The 23,676-nt window shown below is 44.0% G+C and overlaps 1 protein-coding gene across 4 annotated transcripts in view; it reads right to left on the reverse strand.

The window, feature by feature from the left end:
- LOC141944807 (alpha-2-macroglobulin-like) overlaps nt 1-15,741 on the reverse strand; it is a 40,428-nt gene extending 24,687 nt beyond the window's left edge. For 2 of the 4 annotated variants that reach the window (XM_074871991.1, XM_074871990.1), the window contains exons 1-11: nt 15,485-15,741; nt 10,264-10,447; nt 9,259-9,415; nt 8,655-8,707; nt 7,936-7,956; nt 4,916-5,084; nt 2,959-3,043; nt 2,111-2,234; nt 1,266-1,380; nt 1,021-1,130; nt 57-212 (exon numbers count right to left, since the gene is read on the reverse strand). In XM_074871991.1, the coding sequence (XP_074728092.1) occupies nt 57-212; nt 1,021-1,130; nt 1,266-1,380; nt 2,111-2,234; nt 2,959-3,043; nt 4,916-5,084; nt 7,936-7,956; nt 8,655-8,707; nt 9,259-9,415; nt 10,264-10,447; nt 15,485-15,741 (1,431 nt within the window). The remainder of the gene's footprint in view (nt 1-56; nt 213-1,020; nt 1,131-1,265; nt 1,381-2,110; nt 2,235-2,958; nt 3,044-4,915; nt 5,085-7,935; nt 7,957-8,654; nt 8,708-9,258; nt 9,416-10,263; nt 10,448-15,484) is intronic. The other 2 variants (XM_074871993.1, XM_074871992.1) reach the window with 1 other exon arrangement.
- Between the last annotated feature and the right edge of the window lie 7,935 nt (nt 15,742-23,676).

A 23,676-nucleotide genomic window follows, 5' to 3' on the forward strand; every position in this document is an offset into this window, starting at 1 on the left:
CTGATCAGAAAGACAGAGGCTTACCCCAGTTCCTCTGCCCTGTCTCTGCCACTCACTCGGATTTCCAGGGAGGCTTGTGTGAAGGTGGTAGTGTCTATGGAAAACCAGGATTGTCCCTGCTCATCTGTAGTGTAATTCCCTTCCACAGAATCCACAGAAATCGTGATGGTTTCATTGGCAATTGGAGCATCAGTGCCATCTACCAGCTTCACCTAACAGAGCAAAAACAAACTTCAGATTTTAGACCAGAAACAGAAAATAATTCCCAAGTCCTAAAACCTCTTCCTTCTTTTCGTCCTTGCCAGGCAGGATGTTTCTTTACAGAGAAGAACAAAAGACATGAATGTGGACATGTGTGAGGTGAGTCCTGAGTTGTCTGAGGCATTGACTGAGAAAATTCTCAGCAAAACAATCTGATCGGCCCAGGGGAATTATCTGTCAGGGATCTAAGTTCCTCAGTAGGTTTTGATTCCCCTGGTCAGCCTCATTTGGGACCTCCACCACCTGTCATCTGCCTCTTGATTCAGGAACTCTAAGTTCAGGCTTGTGCCTTGCTGCAGTCCTTGCCTAAAGCTACATTGGATGTAGACCTACACCCAGCTCTTTCTCCTGCTGTTCCCATCTGGTTAACTGGACTTTTTTGGTTCAGCTCAGCCCGGGCTCATCACCTCATATTGTCTGGTGGTCACTGGACTGTTGGTGGAACCTGTTACTATCACCACCCCTGCTCTGCTCAGTCTGTTTGGGTACTGTGGGACTGTGCCCTTGATGAGGTCACTACTCCTATCTGTGTTGTGGTCAGAACTGTGTCAGAACAACAGGCCTTCTATTCTGTGCTGTCAGGAGGTTCAGGGACATGTGTCTGCTAGACTGTCCCAACTATCAGTAATTTACCTGCCTGTGCAAAGGCAGAGGAAGGTTGACCATGTCATTTGCACATACTGCAGTTCCATCTGATGGCATTCTGCACTTGTGAGTTTGCTAGGCCATTCACTGTCCAGGGTCTCAGAAGTTCCCTACCTTCCCAAAGAGTGGGATCCCTGGTCTGTACAGAGAGTCCAGCAGGTCAAAGCTGATTTTGCTCATGACGGGTGTGATTCCACAGGAGCCTGTTCCAGTCATCTCTATTCCTGAGAGAGAGCACAATAAAGAGGGATCATTAATGAATAGCAGCATTTCTAGACATGTTACTCGACCTTCCTCATCTTTGCCAGGCCCCCCTGTTATGGCCTGCCATCACTTTGCCACCTCCACATGATACGTACCTGTGCCATCTTCTGTGATCTTGCCTTGTACCTCAATGCTCATCTCATATCCCCTCCGCTGAAGCTGAAATATCTTGGTCCTCACCACACCAGAAGCACACCCACGAGCATCTGCCTAAGCAGGGGATTGGAAAGAAAATAGGAATTCTGTGAACAAATTTGGTGCCTTGTGGGACAAGAATAGATACCCCAAACCCAACATGCTTAAATTCTGTTTGTGAAACCCCAGTCTTATGTTCTAGGGTTGTCTCCAAGACCAGAACTTGTTTAGAGCCTGTTTCCTAGTGTTTCATCCACAGATTTTCTGTGTTCTGTGAGGTACTTGACAAGTTCTTGAGGTTCTCCAAGGTACACACCAGTTTTCTTGCTAACTCCCTCCTTAGTTCTGTTTTTCTTCCTGTTTCTTCTGTTGTCTTCGCTCTCTTCCTTGTTGCCCTTTCTCCTTTCTCCTGTGTTTGACCCATATACAATACTGCTTTCTTATTTTCTCCTCATCTTCTTTGCTCCTTGCTCCCTGACAGTCCCTCCCACAGTTACAAAATTATTTCACAGATTCTTCTCCCAGTTTGGGGATCAATAGCAGGGACCTCACAGCTGTTAACTAGAGATTTGTCACTAGTGGGGTCAGGATTTCAGCTGTGGGGTTTTCTTCATCAGTTCTGTTTCCAGTTTAAAGACTCACCTCTTAAGAATGCCTTCCTCTGAGAACATCTGCTTCTCCCTGAACACAGTGCTATCTATCTCTGATGTCCTGCTATCTCCCAACAGTCACAGATTTGGCCTCCCTTAGTCAACATTGCCCATTACCCATAAGAAAGCCCCTACATTTTAATTTTGGGACTCACCTGCCTAGTGAATTCTTCACACACAGCTTCTGCTTCTTTTCCATAACAATTTGAAGCAGAATGGGAAAATTTCCGGCACACTTGGACATGCACCAAACCAGGAACAGGTTTCCCATAGGTGTACCTATCATCACAAAGTGTTAAACAATATGTTAAATGATGAGACAATTAGTCAGAGTCACACTCAGACACATCTCCTTAAAGATCTCTGTGTATGACTTCCTAATATTTCTTCTTAAAAGCTGACTAATCTGATATTTTAATGATTCTAGTGATTACATTTCCATCATTTCCATGTGAGATTCTTCCATCATCCATTAGAATCTCTTCTAGGTGGGAGGTCTCTGCAGGAATGCCAAAAAAGATTGTCTGAAGAAAATTATTTCAGCCAGGAGTATCCTTGTATCACAGACTGCTGAGGGTTCAGTGAAGTAGAAAAACAGCCAGAGGCTCAGGAGAAGCAGTTTACAAGTTAAAAATGAGAACACTGGGTTTGTGCCACCTGTTTAAATGATGTCTGATCTGACATCTCTGAGTATTTGAGGGTTCAGGATTGGCAGAGAAGCTTTAACTGAAGAAATGTTAAAGACAGAAAGAGAAAATGTATGGTAAACTGGGAGGAGAGAGCTGCAGATCGGTTTGGAATCATCTATTAAGGAACACAGAGAAGACCCTTCACTTTGCCTGTTGAGGCCAAGTAGCAGTCTCAGGATTGATAGGGTGGAAGAAGCCTGCAGTAGATGTCTGGGAAGAGTATGAAAGACCTTCCCCAGCTCTTCTTTTGGTCCTCAGCAGAAAGGAGAAGTGAAGGATAAGCGAGAGAGCTTTACTCCAGCTCTGTGACTCACAGACCACAGACGGACACTGGAAGCTCCTTGTCCTTAATAGTGATCATCTTGGGCAGCTTCACCAGGACCTCGTACTTGGGCAGCACTGGATGGGAGAGAGAAAGTCTGATATGAGAAGAGTGAAGAAGAGCTGTGTACTACACAGCAACCCAAACACAGAGCCAGGATCATCTTAACATGAGCCATCACCTATCTGTGGTCTTCAGTTCGGCTCTGCTACCCCTTCCTTAGGTTTTCTCAGCCTTCACCACTGTTTGGGTTTAAAGGGAATTAAGGAGGGCTGTAGCCCTTACCTTCCCTCATTTGCAGAGCATGCTCATGTGATCCCATTGGCACCAGACAGCTGTGTAAATCCCTTACATATCCCCACTCAGAAGGACACACTGGTCCTGAGTGTTGTTTCACAACGCATAATTTGCAACTAAGACTTGGAGCAGCACATTCACCAGTTTTGTAATTTACCACATTGAAAAGGCTTGAATCATTGATTGTCTTGGCTCTTTCTTACTGTTCTAGAGATCCCAAGTTGCTGTTAGGCATGTGAAACTGTTCTGCATGTCCAGACAGTTCTAGTGAACTTAGCCATCAACTCTCAGGTCTATATTTTCAAGTAGACAAGGCAGCAATAAAGCCCGATATAAGGGGTGGCAATTAAAAGGCATATTTTGCTCCTGAGTATTAAAATACGTACATCTTTCCATATCGCATCCTGCAACCCTAAGCCCCCAACTACTCAAGCCCAGGACTGGACTGAAGCATGTAATGGCCTGCTTCCAGGCGGTGCACCTGAGGTTTTTTTCACAGTACAAGGAAATAAGAGGAGGGAAGAAATTCTGAGTTAAACAGTTTAGACATAAATTTGCTTCTAGGATGGGAGGCAAAGCTCAACGTTTCAGCTTCAGGACACGTTTCTCAAAAAGGCTGTGAGAGAATTAGCAACAGGGAAGATTCAGGGGAATGAGACTAAAGAACAAATAAAAGAAAAATGAGTTTAGTGTGAGGCTAAGAAAGGGACATACATCTTTGATTTGGGGGACATTTGGAATGATCTTTGTGGGAGGAGGCAGAGCCCATCTGTCACTGTGGCAGGCCGAAGCCTATAGCCTGGCTTGTGTTGAAATTATTGACCATGTCCATACTAGCCACCATGCCTGACTGTACCAAATAACCCAGCTCCCATGGACTTCAGTGACAATCTTCTTTGGGTCGCACCCTGTTTCTTCCAGAAACAGCAGGTTCTGAGCAATGTGCTGGGTCATTCGGGCTCCGGGGGGAGCCTGGGAGTACAGAGCACTGGCCAGTGGCCTTCTCAGGTGCACACAGCCTAGCCAGAGTACACGTCTACAAACACCTGAGAAGTTTTGTCACAGATCTGAGGGATATGTGCTCCCTGGGGCAGCACATTTCTTCTTACTCAGTCTCTACTACCAGACTGTTTGCATCTGCTTGTAACATTTGTGGAGTGTTCTTCAAACTGAAGTCTTCTACCAAACATGTTTTCTAAGCTTTTGCAGAAACAAGGAAGAAGAGGAAAAAGAGAGAGGACTACAAGTGGAGAAATGGAACCGATGGAGATGATGAGGCAAAACAGGGTCACCAAAATATTGTCATCTCTTACTCCGTATCTAGTGCTACTTGCAACAAGCTGCTGGACTGAAAGGTGACTAAAACAAAGTTGGCTGAAGTTGGTGCCACAAGCCATGCACAGGAAGCCTGTCAAACCCTGTACTCCCAAGAGCACTATGAGCAAAGACAAGCTCAGGCGGGTTGCAGAGATGCCTTAAAGTGATCAACCACCTCTGATACTCAGTACTTTCTGGGTCAGCCCCTTTGAACCCCATTGTCTATTTATTCAGTTCCTCCCTTCTCCATGCCATTCCCAGAAACCCCAAATTGAAAGGTCACAGTAAAGGCATTGATGTCAGCCACACTTGCAGCCCGTACCTCCTCTCCTTACCGTATTCCTTCACGCTGAAGGAGTGCTCCACATAGGAGGAGAAGCTCTTCTGCACGACTATTTTGTAGGAGCCTTGGATGGGATCTGAGGTGAGGGGGAAGGAGAGCTGTGCAAGGCCGGTCTCTAGTTCCACCCCTTGCCACTGGTACACACGGTTCCTCTGGGGATCCTGCAGGTGAGGGTAACTCAAGGTCACAAGGCAGCACAGGAGGCTCCCAGGGACAGAGCAGTGGAGTGCCCAGTGTATGTACATCCCAGCTGAGAAATGCCTAGCTGTAAGTATTCAATAATCTGTGAGGATCTGTGAGCACTTACCTGTCAGTTCTGTATAACTAGCACACAAGAAAGCTTTGTAACCCTGGAGGTCCTGTGTTGTCTCCTCCTCAGCTCTATCTGCATGCTTAAGTAGGATGGGGCCAGGAAGCTGGGAAAGACAGACTGTCAAGGTAACATGACAAAGAGATGGATAGCAGGAGTAAGTGGAGTTTCAGTCTCCTTCACTTGCTATACAGCCTGCTAAAAGGTTTTTTTCCATGCCTGGAATGGAGACCGTCTGAGTAAGAGTGCATAATCTGCTGAGGAGTGAGACACCTGATCTATCTATGGGACTGAGAAATGTAGATGTGTAAGAGTCCAAAGCTTGTAGTGGGGTGGGGGACTGGGGACAGGAACAGAGGAAAGTATATCCCACATATGTGCATCTAGCTAAGAGTGTCTCCCTGCCCCTAACGCTGTAGCTGAAATCTCATCATTACTACAGCTGAGTATTGCTCATGACGAACTATCGGTAGGCTGTGCTCCAAAGTCATCAGCTGAGTCCCAGATTTCTTGTAGAAAATCTGAACCAGTGCAGTGGTGCTGCATAGTTTGATACTCACTTTTCAGGCTTCTCAGCAGGATGGTTAATGTTTACAGTCTTTTGTTTTCTGCCTGCTCCTTGCATTGTACCTTGACTGTCACCAAAAGTCTATTTACTCTAGATAGGTATGTGACTCAAGATATGTGACTGTGTACATTTACTTCACTGAGATTTTATCTCAGGGCTTAGGGAAAAGGGGATGTGAATGACATCCCACAGTTGGAGGTCACTGGTCAGGGGGCAGAAGAGGAGGCCTTCTTCCCAAGAAGGAGGAAGGCACAGTCAGTAAAATGCATCCTATGGCTCTGACCAAATCTTCTTCATTGTCATATTTCAACCCTGCTGAAAAGCTCACCACTTATTGTGAGGGACACATCCAGGCTTCCTTGGAAGAGGAATTCAAGAAACTGTTTACAGCTGGGCTTGTGAACTCGTTGTCATTTCTGTGATGTATTTATAGGGAAGGCCTGAATGTCAGTTTGTTTGCTTTTCCTCAGAAATGCTTTTTTTGAAATGACAGAAGCAATAGGTCAGGATAATAGTTCAGAAATAATAGACTCATACTAACTTCTGCCTTTGTGGCTGGCTACGATCAGTTAGTGACATTAAGGGTGTAGGCTGATGAACATTTATTTCCTTAGCACTGCTGACCTTAAGCTGTCATCTTTCTTCACTTCTGCCACCAGTCCAAATTTCGTGCAAGCATGTGGCAAACTTCACTGACAGTCTGATCTGGTTGAAAAAAACTCTAGAGAAAAATGGTGAATTTGCTGCCAGGTGAGTTTCCCACTCTACAAGACTGCCTTGTAGACATCTGTGAAATCCAAACAAAGGGCAGTGCTGGACTGAGAAAGAGCATTGAGGAAGGGAGAGGATGGTGGGGATGGAGAACAAGGTCTACATAAACTGGCTTAAACAGCATGGACAAACACCATACCCCACAGGCTGGAGCTGTAAACACAAGATGGCCTTCCTAGTGATTTTAAATTGAAGCCTTTCATGGTACTGACACAAAAAAAGGTTATGAAATTATTCAACTTGTTAGGCAAAGGCATATGGGATTTCTGGAGGCAGTGGATAAGATTTATTTCTTGCTCCTTTCATGAAATACCTGTACTCAGTCAAGTATTGAAAGGGAAGGGACCTGTTCTACAACCCCATGGGAGAGCCTTAGCAGAAGGTAGTTCTGAGATGTTCTTCTCCACCTGCTATTCCAGACCACACACTCTCTTACTCTTCCTTCTCCAAATATTCACAGACTGTCAGTGGCCTACCAGCTCTGCAGCTCTGTTCTGGAAGTTTGCTGATGGGAAGAGAGAGTGACAGCACTGTGGCAAGAGGGTAGAAAAGAGGAGCATAGCCTGTTTCTGGCCCACCTTCTGCCTCCCCAGTTGTGACAACACCCCCAACTCTAAGAGAGAGATGATGCAGAATGGAGACAACAACCCCAAGCAGCAAGGAGTAATGACAGGACTGACTACATAGGACCCATAACCACACAAACCAGATTAAGATTTGTGCACACCAGTTTCAGCGATCTTTGTACTGCTATCATGGCTTCAGGGTCCACTGCTGGGTCCTTACCATCAGTTTTTTACCAGAAGATGTCCCAGACAATATTTGTAAATTTTGCTTTATCAGCTGAAAAAGTGAATACTTGAACCATTAACAGAAACATCCTTCCTATTAACTTTTGTCTGTCACTGAAGTTCAACCGTTTAAAAAAAAAAAAAAAAAAGACAAAAAGGGCATGCTTGGGAACATAGGGGACATCTACTTACATAATTTTGTTTCTTTAGTTTTGTTGGTTTGTTTAACATAGTTCTGTGGTTTCAACCACACTTGGCAGACAGAAAATCTTAGTTCTGCTTGGAAGAGGAATAAGCCATTCTGATATGACCTCTAGGCAAGTGTAATTCTGCTCACAGCATGGTTTGCACTGATTAACTATTTTGTTCCTACAGCACATTCCCCAATCAAAGAACCATTGTCAAAACTTATTTTGATGCCCAACTGCTCAGCCTTCCTTTACACAAATGAAAAAAGTCATGCGCCCATTTTTTTCCCCTTCCACCTCAACCTGAAAACACCACCGTGGGACGCTACTACCTCTGTGCCTGCACATTTTGTTGAAATAATAGGCATGTAGTTATCCACTCACCTGAACATAGACAAATGGAAACTGTGGGGAAAGAACAAAGGAAAATCAGTGTTAGAAATATTAGTCACGTATGGATGGAAGCAATTTCCAGGTTTGGACTGAAGGGCAGAACAACCTTCTAAGAAGTCCTTTGAGTTCTTCCTTTTTTGTACTTGCTCTGTTTCCTTAGTTCTTCATGGCTAAGGGAATCTCCTCTATAATATTTTAGAGCCCCAACTTTTTGTCTTACCACAATATGAAAATGTGATGAAGGAAGAGTTTTCAAAGAACTTGTCTGCATGAGGATCTGATTGCCAAATAAGCTAAAAAGTGGACTTGCACCCCTGACCAGTTCCTTAAAACTAAGTCCTTGTCATGCTGCTCTCTCTACCTCTAAGCACGTGGTTGCACCTACTGCCAGAAATAGCTGCACATCTGCCACTTTCAATGGAAACTTGTCCCACGCATCTTTTCAGTAAGGAGATCCCTGCCTACACGCTTAGCTACATACATTCCTTTGCAAATCTGGTTCTAAACACCTTGAAAAAGGGGGTATGTTTCTCAGTCAATAGAGACAGGTGGAGTGTGTCCCAGGACAGGATAGGGAATGGGTCAAGGATGGTGAGAGTAATACGGGATCATATGATTTAAAGGCTGTCTTCAGTGGTTCTGGATGATGACAGTAATGGTGTTAATTGTGAATTAAGCCTCCTGGTTAACAACAAGGAATTATGGTCTACCTTCTCATTCAGCGGGTAGAAGTCTTTGTCCAGAGAGACGATCCGAAACAGAACTGAAGGGTGTAATGGAAAAGAAGGAAATTCCACTGTTAAATTTGTAGCCATTAAGAGGAAATGTCAGTGTTTCAATAATTTATAACTCAGATTCATTCCACGGATCAACAGGCTCTGAACTGAGATCTCTAAGTTATGGAAGCAATTACTTCAGGCTCTTTCTCTTGGAGATGGTGAGACGCAGATAAGTTTAGAAGAATAACCAGGCTGAACTGAATTGTCGCTTGGGCGTGCCTGTCCTGCTTTGTTGATTCAGGTGCAGCTAAGGGAGACTATGCTTTGAATTCATCCCAGATTTGTGCCTCTAGTTGAGTAGAATGAATCTGAGCCTGTGCCTACATCTGTCTGAGATGCTGTGCCTGGAGGATGGAGAATAAGAATGATGAAGATACCACATGCCCTAGATCTCAGCGGACAGAAAGATTTACTGAGCACTTTGACTCTCCCCATGAAGGAGTTTGAAAGCTTTAATAAAAGTATGGGACCTCAGGGGAATGAAACCCTTAAGTTTTTTGGTTGTCAGAGTCACCACCAACCCAATTCCTCGTACCTGTCTGTCCTGGCTTGTAGATGGGTTTGTCTGTCTGGACGAAGACCAAGCTCTCAGAATTCTTGACCAGCACCGACTTGCGGCTCCTGAACTGCAGTGTCGCCCCCTTCACCATCACAGTGAGAAATGCCACAGATGTGCTATTGGATTTTGGAAGCTAAGGAAAATGAAGAGGATAACTGCTTTACTGATTCACCCTGCTGCACTAAGCCTTTGAGGGACATAGTATTAGCTAGGCCTGAAAGTTTACTAGAAGGGACACCAAAGACTCAATGCTGGAAGCAAGAGAAAAACATGATTTTCTGATATGAACTTGTCTCCTCTGTCTCAAAAACATCTTTTTCATTCAGGAATTGTTGCAATGATAGATCTCAATTTCCTCGAGTTTTCTCCATGCTGCTTCTTTCTCTCCTTCCAATACTGGAAGCCTTTTCCCTTCCTTCATTTATACACAACACTCTCCTTAGAGAAATATTGAATCTGATCTTGTTCCATCCTGTGATTTATCAAAATGGAAATCAACCCAGATTTGTTATTTAGTGGGGGGGACTAGTTGCATACATTGCTCACCAACCAGCCTTCTGCAGGAAAAAATAATTAATAATCTCCAGAAGGAGATGAATGACCTCATGGATCTCACTGTCTTTAACCATTCCCCAGCTTCTAGAGTTCTTATTCCACTTCACTATTTTGTCTCTGAGGCTTACCAGACCAAACAAACATGGGCTATGTTTCTTCAGTCAAAGTTCTAGGATGAAGGATCCCAAAAGAGTTCTCTAAACCCTTCATGCACAGAAATATCACGTGGGACAGAATTTGATAATGGTGGAAAATTATTCCTCATAAGGCTGCCACATTCAATTTTTCACATCAAATTAATTTTTTGTTTGGCTTAGCTTAGAAGTCTCTGATTGCAAAGTGTCTTATTACTCATTTCTGGTCTGCTTAGATCTACTATAACACATCAGTAAACACAAGGGGTCACCCCAAAGGATGGGTACTCACAGAGAAAGGGATGCAGGTGAACACATCCTTCTCGGACACCACGTCATCAATCAAGCTCCTGTTTTCCCCTTGATACTCGAGTGTGGCACTCAGCGTCACAGACTCGTTCAGGTGGGTCAGCTGAACACAGACTTTCTCAGGAGAATCGGTGTGTATCAGAAAGGGCAGTAGCACCATATACTGCCTAGGAAGAGAGGGAAGGAGAATCAGAAGGATCAGAAATGTGCAACAGTTTTAAGGAAACAGTATTAGGTGAAAGGAAATTAACAAATCAGCATGCCCAATCCATTACTGTCCCTGTGAGCTGCAGTGCACATACACATGAGCATTCATTTTATTTTGGGTTTATACATATTAAACTGCCTAAGTAATTAGCCTAAAAGCAGGAAAGTGCTTGCAGTGGAAGGAACAATTTCTATGCTAATAGAGAGTCCTTTACAAAGGATGTTTTGTTCGGCTTCACAGCAGGGCATAAGGATGGTGCGAAAGGTTCCAGGCTGTTAATTGATTTTTGTATATCCCACAATCTCCTATTGAGAGTCAAAGGCACTAGCTAAAAGAGGTTGAAAATTCAGCAGTTTTAGGGTTGAAAAAACCACCCACTTGTCTGGCTGCTCCTGTCTTTGCCTATCCAGGTTTCCAAATCCTTCTCATGCTGAACAAAAATGTGAGTGTTTGCAGTTTGGAACCTTATTAAGATGAGCACACAAAGGATTTCAGAGAGTAGTATTTTATTGCAACACATGTGTACTTGCATCTTCAAAGAGCTTTTGACAAAAGTCCCTCACAAAAGACCCTTAAATTAAGCTGTCATCCAATAAAAGGGATCATTTTACTAATTTTTTACTAATAAAACAAATTATTAATTCTGACCTGGATAAATTGGTTAGAATATAAGACACAAAGGGTAGGAACCAGTGAAAATCTCCAGAGTCTGTGTTGGGACCCTTGTTGTTCAGGCCACTTCTAAATGATTTGGGAAGTATAATTTTCTGATAATTGTCCAGGATAAAAAAAATGCCTAAAACTGACTTACTTATTTGTGGAAAACTTGTCATATGGTGGGACTGTGTAGCAAAAATGGCAAATGAACTGTTCATAAAGGGAAAATAATCAATAGAGGAAGAAAAAATTCCTCCAACAGTATGAATGCTATTGTGTATATGCTGTATCGCTAAGTAGGCTATTACCACTCAGACATGAGCACTATTGATCACTCAACTGAAAATTCTCATTCAGTGACAAGTAACAAATGGACTGTAGGGAAGTGTTGAGAAGGAAATAGAGGACAAATCAGAACACATTGTTTTGCCATTCTGTAATTGCAAGGTACTTCCACATCTCACATCTGGCATGCATTTAAAAAATGGATTTAGCAGGAAAAAAAATCAGTGAAAGATGGCAGAGATGATCTGAAATCTGGAATGATTTCCGTAGGAGGAGACACTACATAGATTAAGACTCTTTAGCCTTGGAAAAAGGCATGACAGAAAGCTCTGAAGTCATGATGTGCACAAAAGACAGTATGGTTTGTTCATCACCTGTGACAACACGCTTAGTAAGCAACACTAGGTGAGAATACTAAGCATCTGGCTTAAAAACAGAAGGAAGCAGAAACTTTTTCACTGATTTACTAAATTAAACTGAAGAACTTAATGCTACCAGGTGCTGTCAAATTCAAATGTACGATTCTGGTATGGCCAGCCTGTGGCTCTTGAGCCTTCTGGTGCTCTCAAGCAGTCCAAGAAGGGCATGCATACCCAGGCTGCATCAGGTGATAGACAGCAGCTGACTGTCCTTCCCTAGGTGAGGAACAAAAGGAGACAGCAGGAGCCACTGAGTTGGATAATTAGGGCCTTACCTGCCTGTCCAGCCATGTGCAGGCACTTAAAAGAAGCTGTCACTCCCCACCTGCCAGTAACTCTCCAAGGCATGTGGTATCTGCCCTATGGCACCGGCTACATAAAATTTGGTATGAGGCTCATAAGGGCAAGAAAATCAGCTACTCCTAATATGAAGGCTATTAAAAGTGTTCTGGGTAAATTCATTGCCCAGAAATGGCTAGAAAATATAGCAGCACAGATGTAATCCTTGACACAATAAGACCTTGAACCTCTGATAGAAGCCTCATAAGGCTACATGAGGTGGGAAACTCATTTCTTGCCTTGCTCCTCTACTCTGTCCCTCAACACCTATGACTGACCACCAATGCAGACAGAATACAGAGCCAATATAGTCCTCTGGTCTGATGCTGGACCATTTTTATAGGGCTGGTATTCCTTTTTCACTGAGCATGTTCAGGCTATCCAGATGCAGCAGCAGGAGGTTCTGGTGGCAATTCAGTCCATAGGGTATATTAAGCACTGCATGCATGGGATGACACCTGTGGTCAGGACTGCTCATACCACTTTTCCATTAGCCCTCCACTGGGGAAGGCTAATGTGCACCTTGCCAGGTGGTGCCAGTCCTGGGGAAAGAGATAGCTGGGCCCATCCAGAGCTACGCTATTGCCTGGGCTCTGAATTTTTGGGAAATTCTAAAGCTACTGTGAAGCAGTGGGACCCAGGCGATACCTCCCTTTCCCTCACCACCAGGCAATGGGATAAAACGTGGTAAGGAGCCAGCCAGCAGCTCTGGTCAGTCCATGCTGCTGCAGAAGCAGTGAAAGGAGGGAGCTCCAGCCACCCAGAGTGACTTACAACTTGTGGCTATCTGGTTGCTCCAGTGCTCCCCTTCCTCCACAGCCTCACCCTGTGCCTGCTTCCCCTAATCTCATCTCCCCTGCCCCGTCAGTGGCACTGGCAATCTGACTATAGCATCCAGTCTACTGAAGGGACAGCATGACCTAGTTCGTGGGGAATTTGGCCTCATTCCTCTTCCTGTTCACTGTTCTGTTGAAATTTTGGCCAACATGCAGAACTTCCCCCTACACCAGCTTCTCTGCCTTTGAAACAAGGATATGAAATACGCTGCTTATAGATCTCCCTTTAGCTGTTTTGGGATGTGTTGGTGAAAAGAGCTAGATGAATTAAAGTACTATGAGAGCTTTAAATAACTTGGGTCACAAAGTCCATGTATAGACATTCCAGGAAAAATAGCATCTGGGCTGCCAAAAGAGACAGCCTGCCTGCATGTAACGAACTGTTCTAGCAACAGAAGCAGTGTGTCTGTCAGAATCAGGCATCAAGGAGGGATAGGAGACCCTAGAGAATGTGACTGAGGCAAAAATGATGAGTCTGTCTGTATAGAGAAGGTAATACTCTAGCTTAAGATGGACTAATGTCTGTCTATTGACTCTCAACTGCTCCCTAGAACAAACACTCAACAAAGAAGGCATCTCCATTGGTCCAAATCCATACCTGCCAATTCAAGTGCCATCATGACCCTGCATTTCTGATCATATGCGGTGTATTCCCAAACATCTACACTGCATTGTAAAACAGCTGGCATGCACAACAACATACCAGAATAGCAGAACAATACCTCCTGTTGAATTCTTCCAGAACAGACCCAGAGCAAGAAAAAAAAATCTTGCTGTCAGTATCTTACAGAATCATAAAATTTTTGGTTTCAAGGGACCTCTGGATGTCTCAAGCCCAACTTCTCTCCTGGAACAGAACTGTTGCAAAGGACTCCACAGATGGAGTTTCCACCATCTCTCTGGGTCACCTGTTCCAGTGCTGCACTAACTTGGTGAATAAGTTTTTTTTCTAATATATAGTCTGAACCTTAATTGTGTTTCCTGTGCAGCAGCTCACATCTGAAACGGAACTATCAGCAACTGCTGCTGCTCAAAGAAGCGATCTCCCTACTTGTGCAGGTAACAGTAAGCAAGTCTTGGTTAGAACTTCATTGTCTTCAGTACAAGCATAGCTTCCCTTCTGCGTTGTACACAGCATCTGATCTACCCTGCAGCACTTAAAACAGAACTACTACTCTCATACTAACTAGCAATTCACTGCTCAGACTCCACTGCCTCCCTACTGGGCTCCTATCTTCATTCTGTGGATCCCAGCTACACCCCTCTCTCCCCCACCTCTCTTAGCCCTTCTTCCTTCTCCCCTCCCTAAAGAGCGTTCAGGTCAGCGACAAAGAGCAACATGTTACTCATAGGAGGAGAGGTCTGAGCAGTACAGATTCATTCCCTTTCCCCCTGATTTTGGACAGGGATGAATTAAGATTACTCAATCTTATTTACTTAATTGCATCAGATTATTGTAGGGAGACCAGAGAGCTCTGCCTGACCCCAAAGCAGACTTGGCTGGCTGATCTACCCCAGAAGCACCCAACCAGGGCAGATGAACGAGGGGTTGATGGTACTGTGTGACTCAAAGGTCCTTCAGTCTGAGCTGGTGACCACTTCACCTCTGGCCACACAGTAAGCGGCAGCAGGAATGCTGCACCTTCTGCTACAGCTGCTAGCACTACTGTGGTGCTTGTGGGCATGAAATCTCTTTAGGCCGGCGTTTACGAGACCCGTGCTGGTGAGAACTGCGCTTCTGCCAGCACAGCAAGAAGCACACCGTGTGACAGCAGCCAGGGTCTGAAGAGGGAGGCTGCTCCCATCCAGATTAGAGGCTCCAGAGCAACCCTCTCTGGTAGGTGAGGCTGGGGTGGCAATGCTGGATGCTGGTCAGCCCACACCATCCCCGGCTGCCCCTCTGCTCGGGGCCCTCAGCAGAATGGGTGCTGCAGCCCCAGGGGTGGATGCCCCAGGGGAGGGTGCCAGCACCAGGCTCTGCGCCGGAGGAAGAGAATCTAGGTCACAGATCCTTTTTGGGAACAAGTACATCTGATGCTGCCAAGGGAAACAAAGTGAATTGAAAGAAACGGGAGAAAAGGGAGAAAAGCATCTTGAAAGCAACAGGAGAATGGGGAGAAATGACTCAGTGATTGAAACAGGGATACTACAGGAAAGGTAAGTACATGGATTCTGGCAGCATGCCCACAAAACCCCAGGCACCTGAAGGTTTCTAGGCATGAATATACTTAGGCAAAGATGTGAGGATCCAGGGCTGGGCTAGCAGGCAGCTGTGGGGGGTTGCAGGGTGGGAGTGGGGAGCACTGACAGGGCTATGCAGGAAGCTCAGAGCTTGGCTAGAATTGGGATGCAGGGCAGGAGTGGAAGAAATGGACACAGCTATTTGACAGAAAGGAAGAAAACTGTAGGAAAAAAGGAACACTAAGACCTCCCTCCCCCCACTCTACATGTGTAGCTTACGGTTCTGTGGTGGGAGAGGTATTTCCAGGAAGGAAGAAGAGGAGGAGGAGGAAGATTGGTTTGCTGGGCAGCCCGTCCTTCCCCATGGTGTAGAGCAGGTCGTGGTGAGTCAAGCAGACACCCAGCCTGGTCCGGCGCTGCTGTTTTCCTGCACCTTGTAATTCCCCTCCACTCTCTGCTGGGTCAGCCTCTTTATAACTGCTCTCTGCAAACAGCCCAGGGGCTGGAGGAGATAAGGGCTGGGGGCCAGGACCCATCCGGAAACAGGGAGAGGCAGTAAGGAGGAGCTGGAACAGAGGGACAGTATTTGGCCAGAGACTTTCCAAGTGGGGGAAGGGTATTTATTGGACAGTGCTTATATTAGAAATCTTTGAATGCCTTCTTTAACCCATCAGAAATCCACAGTGTTGGGGAAATGAACTATGTCCAACACAGGATAATATACCCTGTGAGCAGCATCCAATCACAGCACTCTGATGTGGGGTACTGTGATGTTTTTAAGGCAAAAGCCAGGTTTATAGGTATTTTAAGAACAAAAGGAAACCCACAGACAGAAACATTGCCCATATTATGTTAACAGAATACTGCTGTAGTTTGCTGACAAGAGTTGCAAACAGTTACCACGGGTTAGAAAATTAATGTCAGGAATATAACCCAAAATGAGGTGGGGTACTGGTCTAGATATGGAAATAAGTTCTGTTTCCACTGTGAATATGCACAAATATTACACAATGTCATTGGGAGACATCCTTGTCTCCCCAGCATGATGATCATCTCCTGTCATTCAGTGTCACCTGGAGTGCAGATGTTCCAGGTGTCTCCTCCTTCCCTTTGCCAGATTCAGATCTGTGCTGCTGTGAGTCATGTTTGCAACAGAAGTCACTCAGAAAGGGTGCTGCTCACTTGACTCGGTCTTCTGCAAACCTCTGGTTGTAGCAGCTTATCCAGAAGTTGAATCTAGTAAGAAAAAAGTTTTCTAAATTCCGCCAGGTGATTGAACAGAAATATTCAGTCCAAACTATGAGCACTCCCTGAGAAGCCTAACTAGCTGGGGTGTTTGCACCAGTCCATGGAAAACTGCAAAATTGCAGCTGTAGGGCTGTCAGCATGCCCTCCAGTGCCTGTGCGGTGAAAGGGTTCGGTAACACTCTTTATAGGGATTCATGAACTCTATGAAGATTTCTGTTGTGTACAAATAACCCAGCAGAGAAAATGTTTCAGCACAAACCACCTGGAATGTGTCTACGTGAAGCCACATTAATGGCAGAGATTCTCTGTTCTGTACAAAGGAGCTTATTAGATCACAACAGCACAGGCAGCCCTGTTTGCTCTTTGCCTGAAGATTAAGCTTTGAGAAAGAGTGAATGTTAAGGCTGAACGTTAGCTATACAGTCTGCCTTGACTCTGATGTAGTAGCCAGAAAACTGCAGGGAAGAGCAGTGCAAAGGACCAGGAGAAATGTCTGTGGATGAAAGGAAGTTTAAGAATGGTGCTCAAAAATCAGGCACGGTCTCTTCTGGAATAAAATTTGACACCTATTATAAATCACAAAAGTTAGGAAAACAGTCAGGAGGCAGCCAGTGTCTGCTGGGGGGAAGTTATATAAATGTCATACGGAGAAGAAATGAACACATACTTACACAAACCAAAATATTTAGCAGATTATCAGTTAGAGATGGAAATACTGATAAAAAAGTGGTTGCGTAACTACCAAGTAATAAAAACCATCCAGATCTTACTCCAGAAACGCCCCCTATCATCTGTCCTCTCACTCCCGTCTTCCACTTCTACAGTAAACGGCTCACGCAAAACAGCAGTTTTCAAAGCAATAGTGTCCTGGGCGTTTGGAAAACATGACTCATCCCAAGTTGCCTGTTGTCATTCAGGCTGCTGTAAACTGAAACCAAGAAGAAATCTGAATGGACATATGCAAAGTATGCTTTAAGAATGAGCATGTAAAACTAACATTCATGCATCTCCAGGGCCATCAAAACCAGCGATTCAATGGAGATCCTATTCACTGTCATCGTCTTCCTTCTACTAACCAACTTACCATCCAAGCTATAAAATAGCTGCTTCTTAGTCCCCCAGAAACCACTTACCAGCTCTCTGACACCCTAATGCCCCCTTAGCTCCACAAACACTAACTGCCCTTTAGCTCAGGCAGCTGGTGTTTCAGCTGGTTTCTCTCTCACAAAGCTCGTAAGTGTCTGAACTTGTACTTAGCTTGAAAGATTTTGGGTGCTCTTTCAGACCTGAAGGAGAGATTGTGTGTCTTCCACAAGGCTAGCTGGTCTAATAAAAGATATCGCTGCTGAAAAAGGCATGCAACATCTTTGCCATACACGGTGATGGCTTCAGTGAACTGGCAGTCATGATTTTAACCACAGGAAAGATATTTCCTCTGAAGTCACTGCACACCTGGCAAATCAAGAGGCAATCCATATGTGTCTAATATCTTCAGTGACTAGACCCCATATTAAGCTGGTACAAAACTTAAGTGAATCACTGTACCTATCTGTTGACCACAAACAATTTAAATTAGGCCACATCACAGTAAATGGTTGATATAGTCAAAATGCCTAAATCTAATTTCTTATAACCCTCCAAGCAGAGTGGATTTCTGTACTAAATGATAGCAATTAATTTTGGTTCATCCTGCTTGAAAATGAATGATTACACATGTTTACTCTCACTTTTAAAGGTAGCACATCTTTTGACTGTTCCATAGAAGGTTTTTGAAATTTATTTATTTCCAATGCTAAATTAAAACTATAATTTATTCTAAAACTTTATTTTGTTCCAAAGAATACTTGGGAAAATTAGCTTAATTTTAGATCATTCTCAGAGATATACTGATAAATTACATGTGCTGACACACTGGATTTCCTTTCCAGGTATTATCATATTAAAATCAAGCAAGACACCAGGTCAGTAAGAAATGGATATCATGGGAGCACTTCTACCTTGCCTGAATGTATCATTATGACTGTTTTTTTGAATTTTGTGGAGCATTTAATTCTCCATATTATTTCTTTTGCAGTTTCCTTTCCAGTAGCACTTTAAAATATATTATTTTGAGTTGGACTTACTGACACAAAAGATGCAATTGATAAGTTAATATAAGCAATCATAAATATTGATAAATTCCAGTCACGGCAAATCTTATTCTGCAAAGTTTTCTGTAAGTCATACAGTCTTCACTGCATTGGCTAGCAGAGATGACAGAAAAATGTGAAGTGTCCTACACCTCCAAGTTTATGACGACTACAGAAAACATATTTCCCCATGAAAATAAAGTAAGATATTGAGCTGTGCAATTTTAATCACCTTAACCCAGTTCTGGGTTTTCTCTGACTTCTCTTCAGTTTCTATTGTTCAGCTTTGTAGACAAATATCCAATAACAGAGTGGCTCACCGGTCACTGCAATTGCAGGAAGAAAAGGTGTCTGTTGGTGGGTATAAATACCTTTAGTACTATCACAACACTATTGTGTGCAGGAATCCTTGTCTGCCCCAGTGTTCTTAAGAAATTTTGGAGCCACTGTCACCAAAGGTAAATAATCCCAAGAAAGACACCTGCTTCTCTACTGTGTTCCTGTTCCTCCTCCCCCAGGACTGTAGCACAATGCTCAGCCCTCAGAGCCAAACCAAAGCAATAAACTAAACTTCAACCTTTGGCTTTCAAGAAGAGGCATGTGTTAAAAGAAAAAGCTGAGGCAATAGTTCTTGGTAACACTGGTATCATCCCTGGTGGGAAGGAGCATCTCTATCAAAGGAATGGCTCTTTCCAGTACCTACATCAGCTTTGCATGGGGACAGGTGAGAAAACAGCCACTGTAAAACCTGACACTTATATTAACAGCTCCAGTTAACAAAATTGTGTTAGCTGTTCAGCTAAAGGCTGAAAAAAAATCCTTCAGGAGAAAAAAGAATAAAGAAATTCAATACTTTTATTTTAAAGGAAATCCAAATAGTGATATTAGTTTCCCCAGCCTATGTATTTAAAGCAAAGAAACCCAAAGGAATTTATTTCAAATGACAAAAAAGCATTACAAGAAAAGGTACTGGTATAAATTAATAGGAGCAACAGCAATACCCAGAGAAGTAAAAAAGGGTTTATTGTTGTGTGAGAGACAAAATATTTCACAGGCCATAGTGAAGAGAAGGTCCTCTATCAGAAAACCTCAGACAATATGAACATTAGTCAGCTTGCAACATGCAGATGAAGGAAGATATGCAAGGAAAGGAAACACCGTTAAAAAGGCTTCATCAGCTAAATTTCAAATTGAACTGAAAATATCAGAACAAATAAAGATTATCCACTTTAGTGGCCTGTTGAATATCTTAACCTGAGAGAAGGGCCTGGTGGCAGATTAACTGCCCTTCCCAGGCGCAGACAGCTGGGCTGACAAATATAACTCATATTTCTGTGATGTCACATGAGCAAATATGTAAATTCAGGCATGGCAAAGGCATCAATTAATTAGTCTCATTTTAATACACTTTGTAGCTTAAATTGAAAACCAAATTGTTAGCTGAGTTTTATAAACAGTCCTGTAACTATATTTTGTGTGAGGTAAGGCTAGCCCATCTGTACGGTAAGCCCTATACGAAGTAGGGTTTATCCACCTTTCCCAGTTATATTATAACAAACCTCACCTCTATGTATAAACTTTATCTTGCCTTAAAAGAAATGTTGCTAAAAAGGCTGCGGCCAAGGTTGTTAACCCTCTGGCATGAGAAATCTGCAGTGTGATACTTACAGGGCACAGTATACTCAGGGTAGGATCAGTTGTTGAAATCCCACTATTAAATCTATTAAAGGTAATTAATGAATGATATCTAATAACTTTAAAATATATAAACAAGAAACTAGCTCTTTGCATGGTCACAGATATTTGTTGGATATTACAGAGGAATGAATATAAACCCTGATGTAGTAAAGTATGAAAAACTATTTTCATTTATAGATTTGTATTACTGGGACTATTGCCAAGGAAAGGGAGAGAAAAAGCCAAAGCGTTTACAAATGTGTCTGAAAACAGCACTTGGGACAATTAACTATACTTTTTTTGAGTTATATGACTCCTCTTTTCAGATAAAACTTTGCCACATAAAAATACATACAAAATACGTATAGACTTTGTGTTTAGCTTTAGCTGTGATGTTATTGCCTGGGCTCCCTCTCTCCTCAGATGAAGTACAGGCATCTCATGATGGCCCTGAGGCTGATGTTCAAAGCAGGTGGAATGAAGTTGGAGCCAGTCTCTTCTCAGAGGTGCACAGTGGCAAAAGAAGAGGCAATGGGCCAAGCTGCATGCAGAGAAACACTGAGCAGACAGAAGGAAATAAATGCTTCCCCTGAAGGTGATGCAACAACAGAACCTGTGCGCAGAGGCGCTATGGGGTAGCCATCCCCAGAGACCATCCCAACTTCATGGCGCAAGGACATGAGCAAGAGTGCCAGAAGAGAAAAAGACCATACTTACACAGCATAGACATTTCAAAGGTTTTTCCCGTTTAGATTTGATGTTCATTTAGCTGCAAAAAAGTGAAACCCCAAGTCACTGCCCCCCTCTGAATGGCTTTACTAGAAGGTGGCAGCAGAGGGCTGTGCCAATGCCACCCATGGGATGGACCATGCCGCGCTGGGCCAGTGCAACACCCACTTGCTGTGGTGGCTGTGCAAGGGGACTTGATCCTCCAGCGGTGCCAGGGAGGCGAGCTGGCCTTGCACCGTGGCCCCAGAGCCTGCTGGCTGCACTGGAAGAGGAGGGAAGGGCTTTATGCTTAGTTCAGTTACTGGCTTGCTGCATGACACCGGGCAAGTCCAGGCCTCTCTCTGTGCCACAGCTAAGCCAGATGTCATTTGGTGCTCAAGACATGGGTCTCTTCCCAGTACAAGAGGCTGATAAGTGTTTGTTGAGATTTTTGTGATGCTACAGAAAAGCAAGACAAGAAGTCCTAATGGAGTATGAGGCCAGGGCATCAGATATTCTCATGTTTAACCCTTTGCCCTGCACCTCTGCTTTGTTCTGTTGCACCTTAACAGGGCAGAGCTGGTCATGTTTGGCCCTTCAGGTCAGGGAAAGGGGTATGAGCCATGATGCTGTAGCACAGCTGGAGAACATGCTGTTTATCAAAAGTGAACACGGTGTCCTGCTACAGATCCTGCCCTGGCTGCATTACACCACTGCACTTCTCTCCTGTTTTGGGATACCCTGCACTGGACACAAGTGGTTGGACAGGGCTGAACAAGAACAAGACTGTGGGGCTGTGAGGAGAGAGCCCGCTGTGCAGCCCACACTCAGTGCACAGCACTTCCCAGATGAGCTTTACCACGGCAGAGACTTCAGGTTACTGAGCACATGTGGATGTACCTTGCCTTGACAGGAGGAACAGCAAGGGGAACCAGTGGGGCCTAGATCTAGTCACTTCTAGTGAAGTGAAGTAGAAAACATGTGGCGTGGTTATGCAATTGCCTCTGCTAATAACCCAGCCTTCACCTCCCCATGGGTACTGAGCCAAAGAGTGGGAGGCTGAAAAAAATGTGCAAGGTTAGCACTTTAGTAGCATGCACACAGAGCCCTGTCAATAGACAGTATGGTGATTTTTATTCCACCTACCGCTGACTGCCTTGTTCATTTTTACCCTCCCTTCACTCTCAAATAAGATTTTTTCAATCTCCCAGCTGTCAGATCATATACACAGTGTGACAGCATGGGATCCAGGAGCTCTGCTGAGATCACGCTCTTAAGGGAAGTGCTGGTTTGCCCAGCAGGAACACTGGGTGGCAGGAAGGATGCCAAGACAAGATCAAAAGGCATCAGGAGATCAATGTGGTGAACTTGCAAGAGGATCAAAAAGGGGAAGAGCAAGAAGTTTCCCTGAAGGAGCCTTGTAGGTCCTGTATTCAGTGTAATGCCTTGGTTTTTTCTTCACCCTCAAAGGGTGACCCTTTAGGAGGTCAAGCAGAAAGAAGCTTTCTCTTGCTGTTGAGCTACAGGACTAGCTGACACGAGTGGCTTCTCCACCTGAAAAATTTTTGAGAAAACTTTTCACTGTTACTCTGAATAAAAAAATTAAAATGTACATGAGCCATGTTCCTCAGGAAGCCCTTCTCTGATGCTATGCATTTCACAACCAGTGGTGCCAGAGATCTGAGCATGCTTCTATGCCACCTGTCTGATGAATCAGATGGTGGCGGTCATTTGACTGCAGACAGAACCCTAACTCCTTAATTGCCCACGAGGTAGATGGCAAATGAACTCAACAAAGAAATGATCAGAGAGCAAGGCTGAGTTGTTTCCTCCAAGCATTTTGACACATCATCATTTCCTGATTGAAGGTTCCTCTGGCACATTTCTGGTCTTCTCTGATCAATAAATTGGTTGGTCATCACTCACACTTCGTATTTGCCAGAGGGAGGGTGCTGAGGAGAAGACCTGAACGTCAACAAATAGGTAACAAGATCTGGAAAATAAAAGAAATCATACAGCTGAGGTCTTGCTGTGCCATTGCTTAATAGCTTGGTGCTATTGCCTGTGACACTGCAGGGATCACAGAGGATTATAGCCAAAAGATGGGGCAACCAAATTCCCTGGACCAAGGACTCCTTTGTCTAATGAGAGTGCTGGGTAAACAATTGAGGGGCCTAAGCAAAATGCTGCTACGCTGGAGCTCATCTTTCTGGGAAGATCCATTTTTTTTTTAGCTAGATTTTGCATCCTGCGGTCCACATTGTGGATGAGACTCATCATCTACAGTAAAAAAGCTTATGTTCAGTTTCCAGAACAAGTGTGGTCATTATAAATCTTCTTAGCTAGGCCATGACATCAGCCTTTAGCAGATCCTTCAGTTTGAACTCCACATGAGCAGCAAAGCAATTCCCACGGCACAAATAAACTCTACAAAGAAGGATTTATCACAAAGGGAAGTAAGCTTGACAGAGCATTTTAGTCAAAGACATTCTCATGTGATTATACTCTGTTATCTCTATTTTATTCATAAGAACCTGCGTTTCAGAATAGCTTTTAATGTACTTCTAACAGAGCCGTGCACAGACGTATAAGAGATCCAGAAGCTGCAGGGCAGGCACGAGGGCACTGGCAGACAACCATAGTGAAGTTTTGAATTTCCTATTTCTCATAGTGTTGCTGACTCAGTCCAAGGATCTGCATAACAGTTTC

This window comes from Strix uralensis, chromosome 5 (assembly GCF_047716275.1).
Source record: "Strix uralensis isolate ZFMK-TIS-50842 chromosome 5, bStrUra1, whole genome shotgun sequence".
Classification (NCBI taxonomy): domain Eukaryota; kingdom Metazoa; phylum Chordata; class Aves; order Strigiformes; family Strigidae; genus Strix; species Strix uralensis.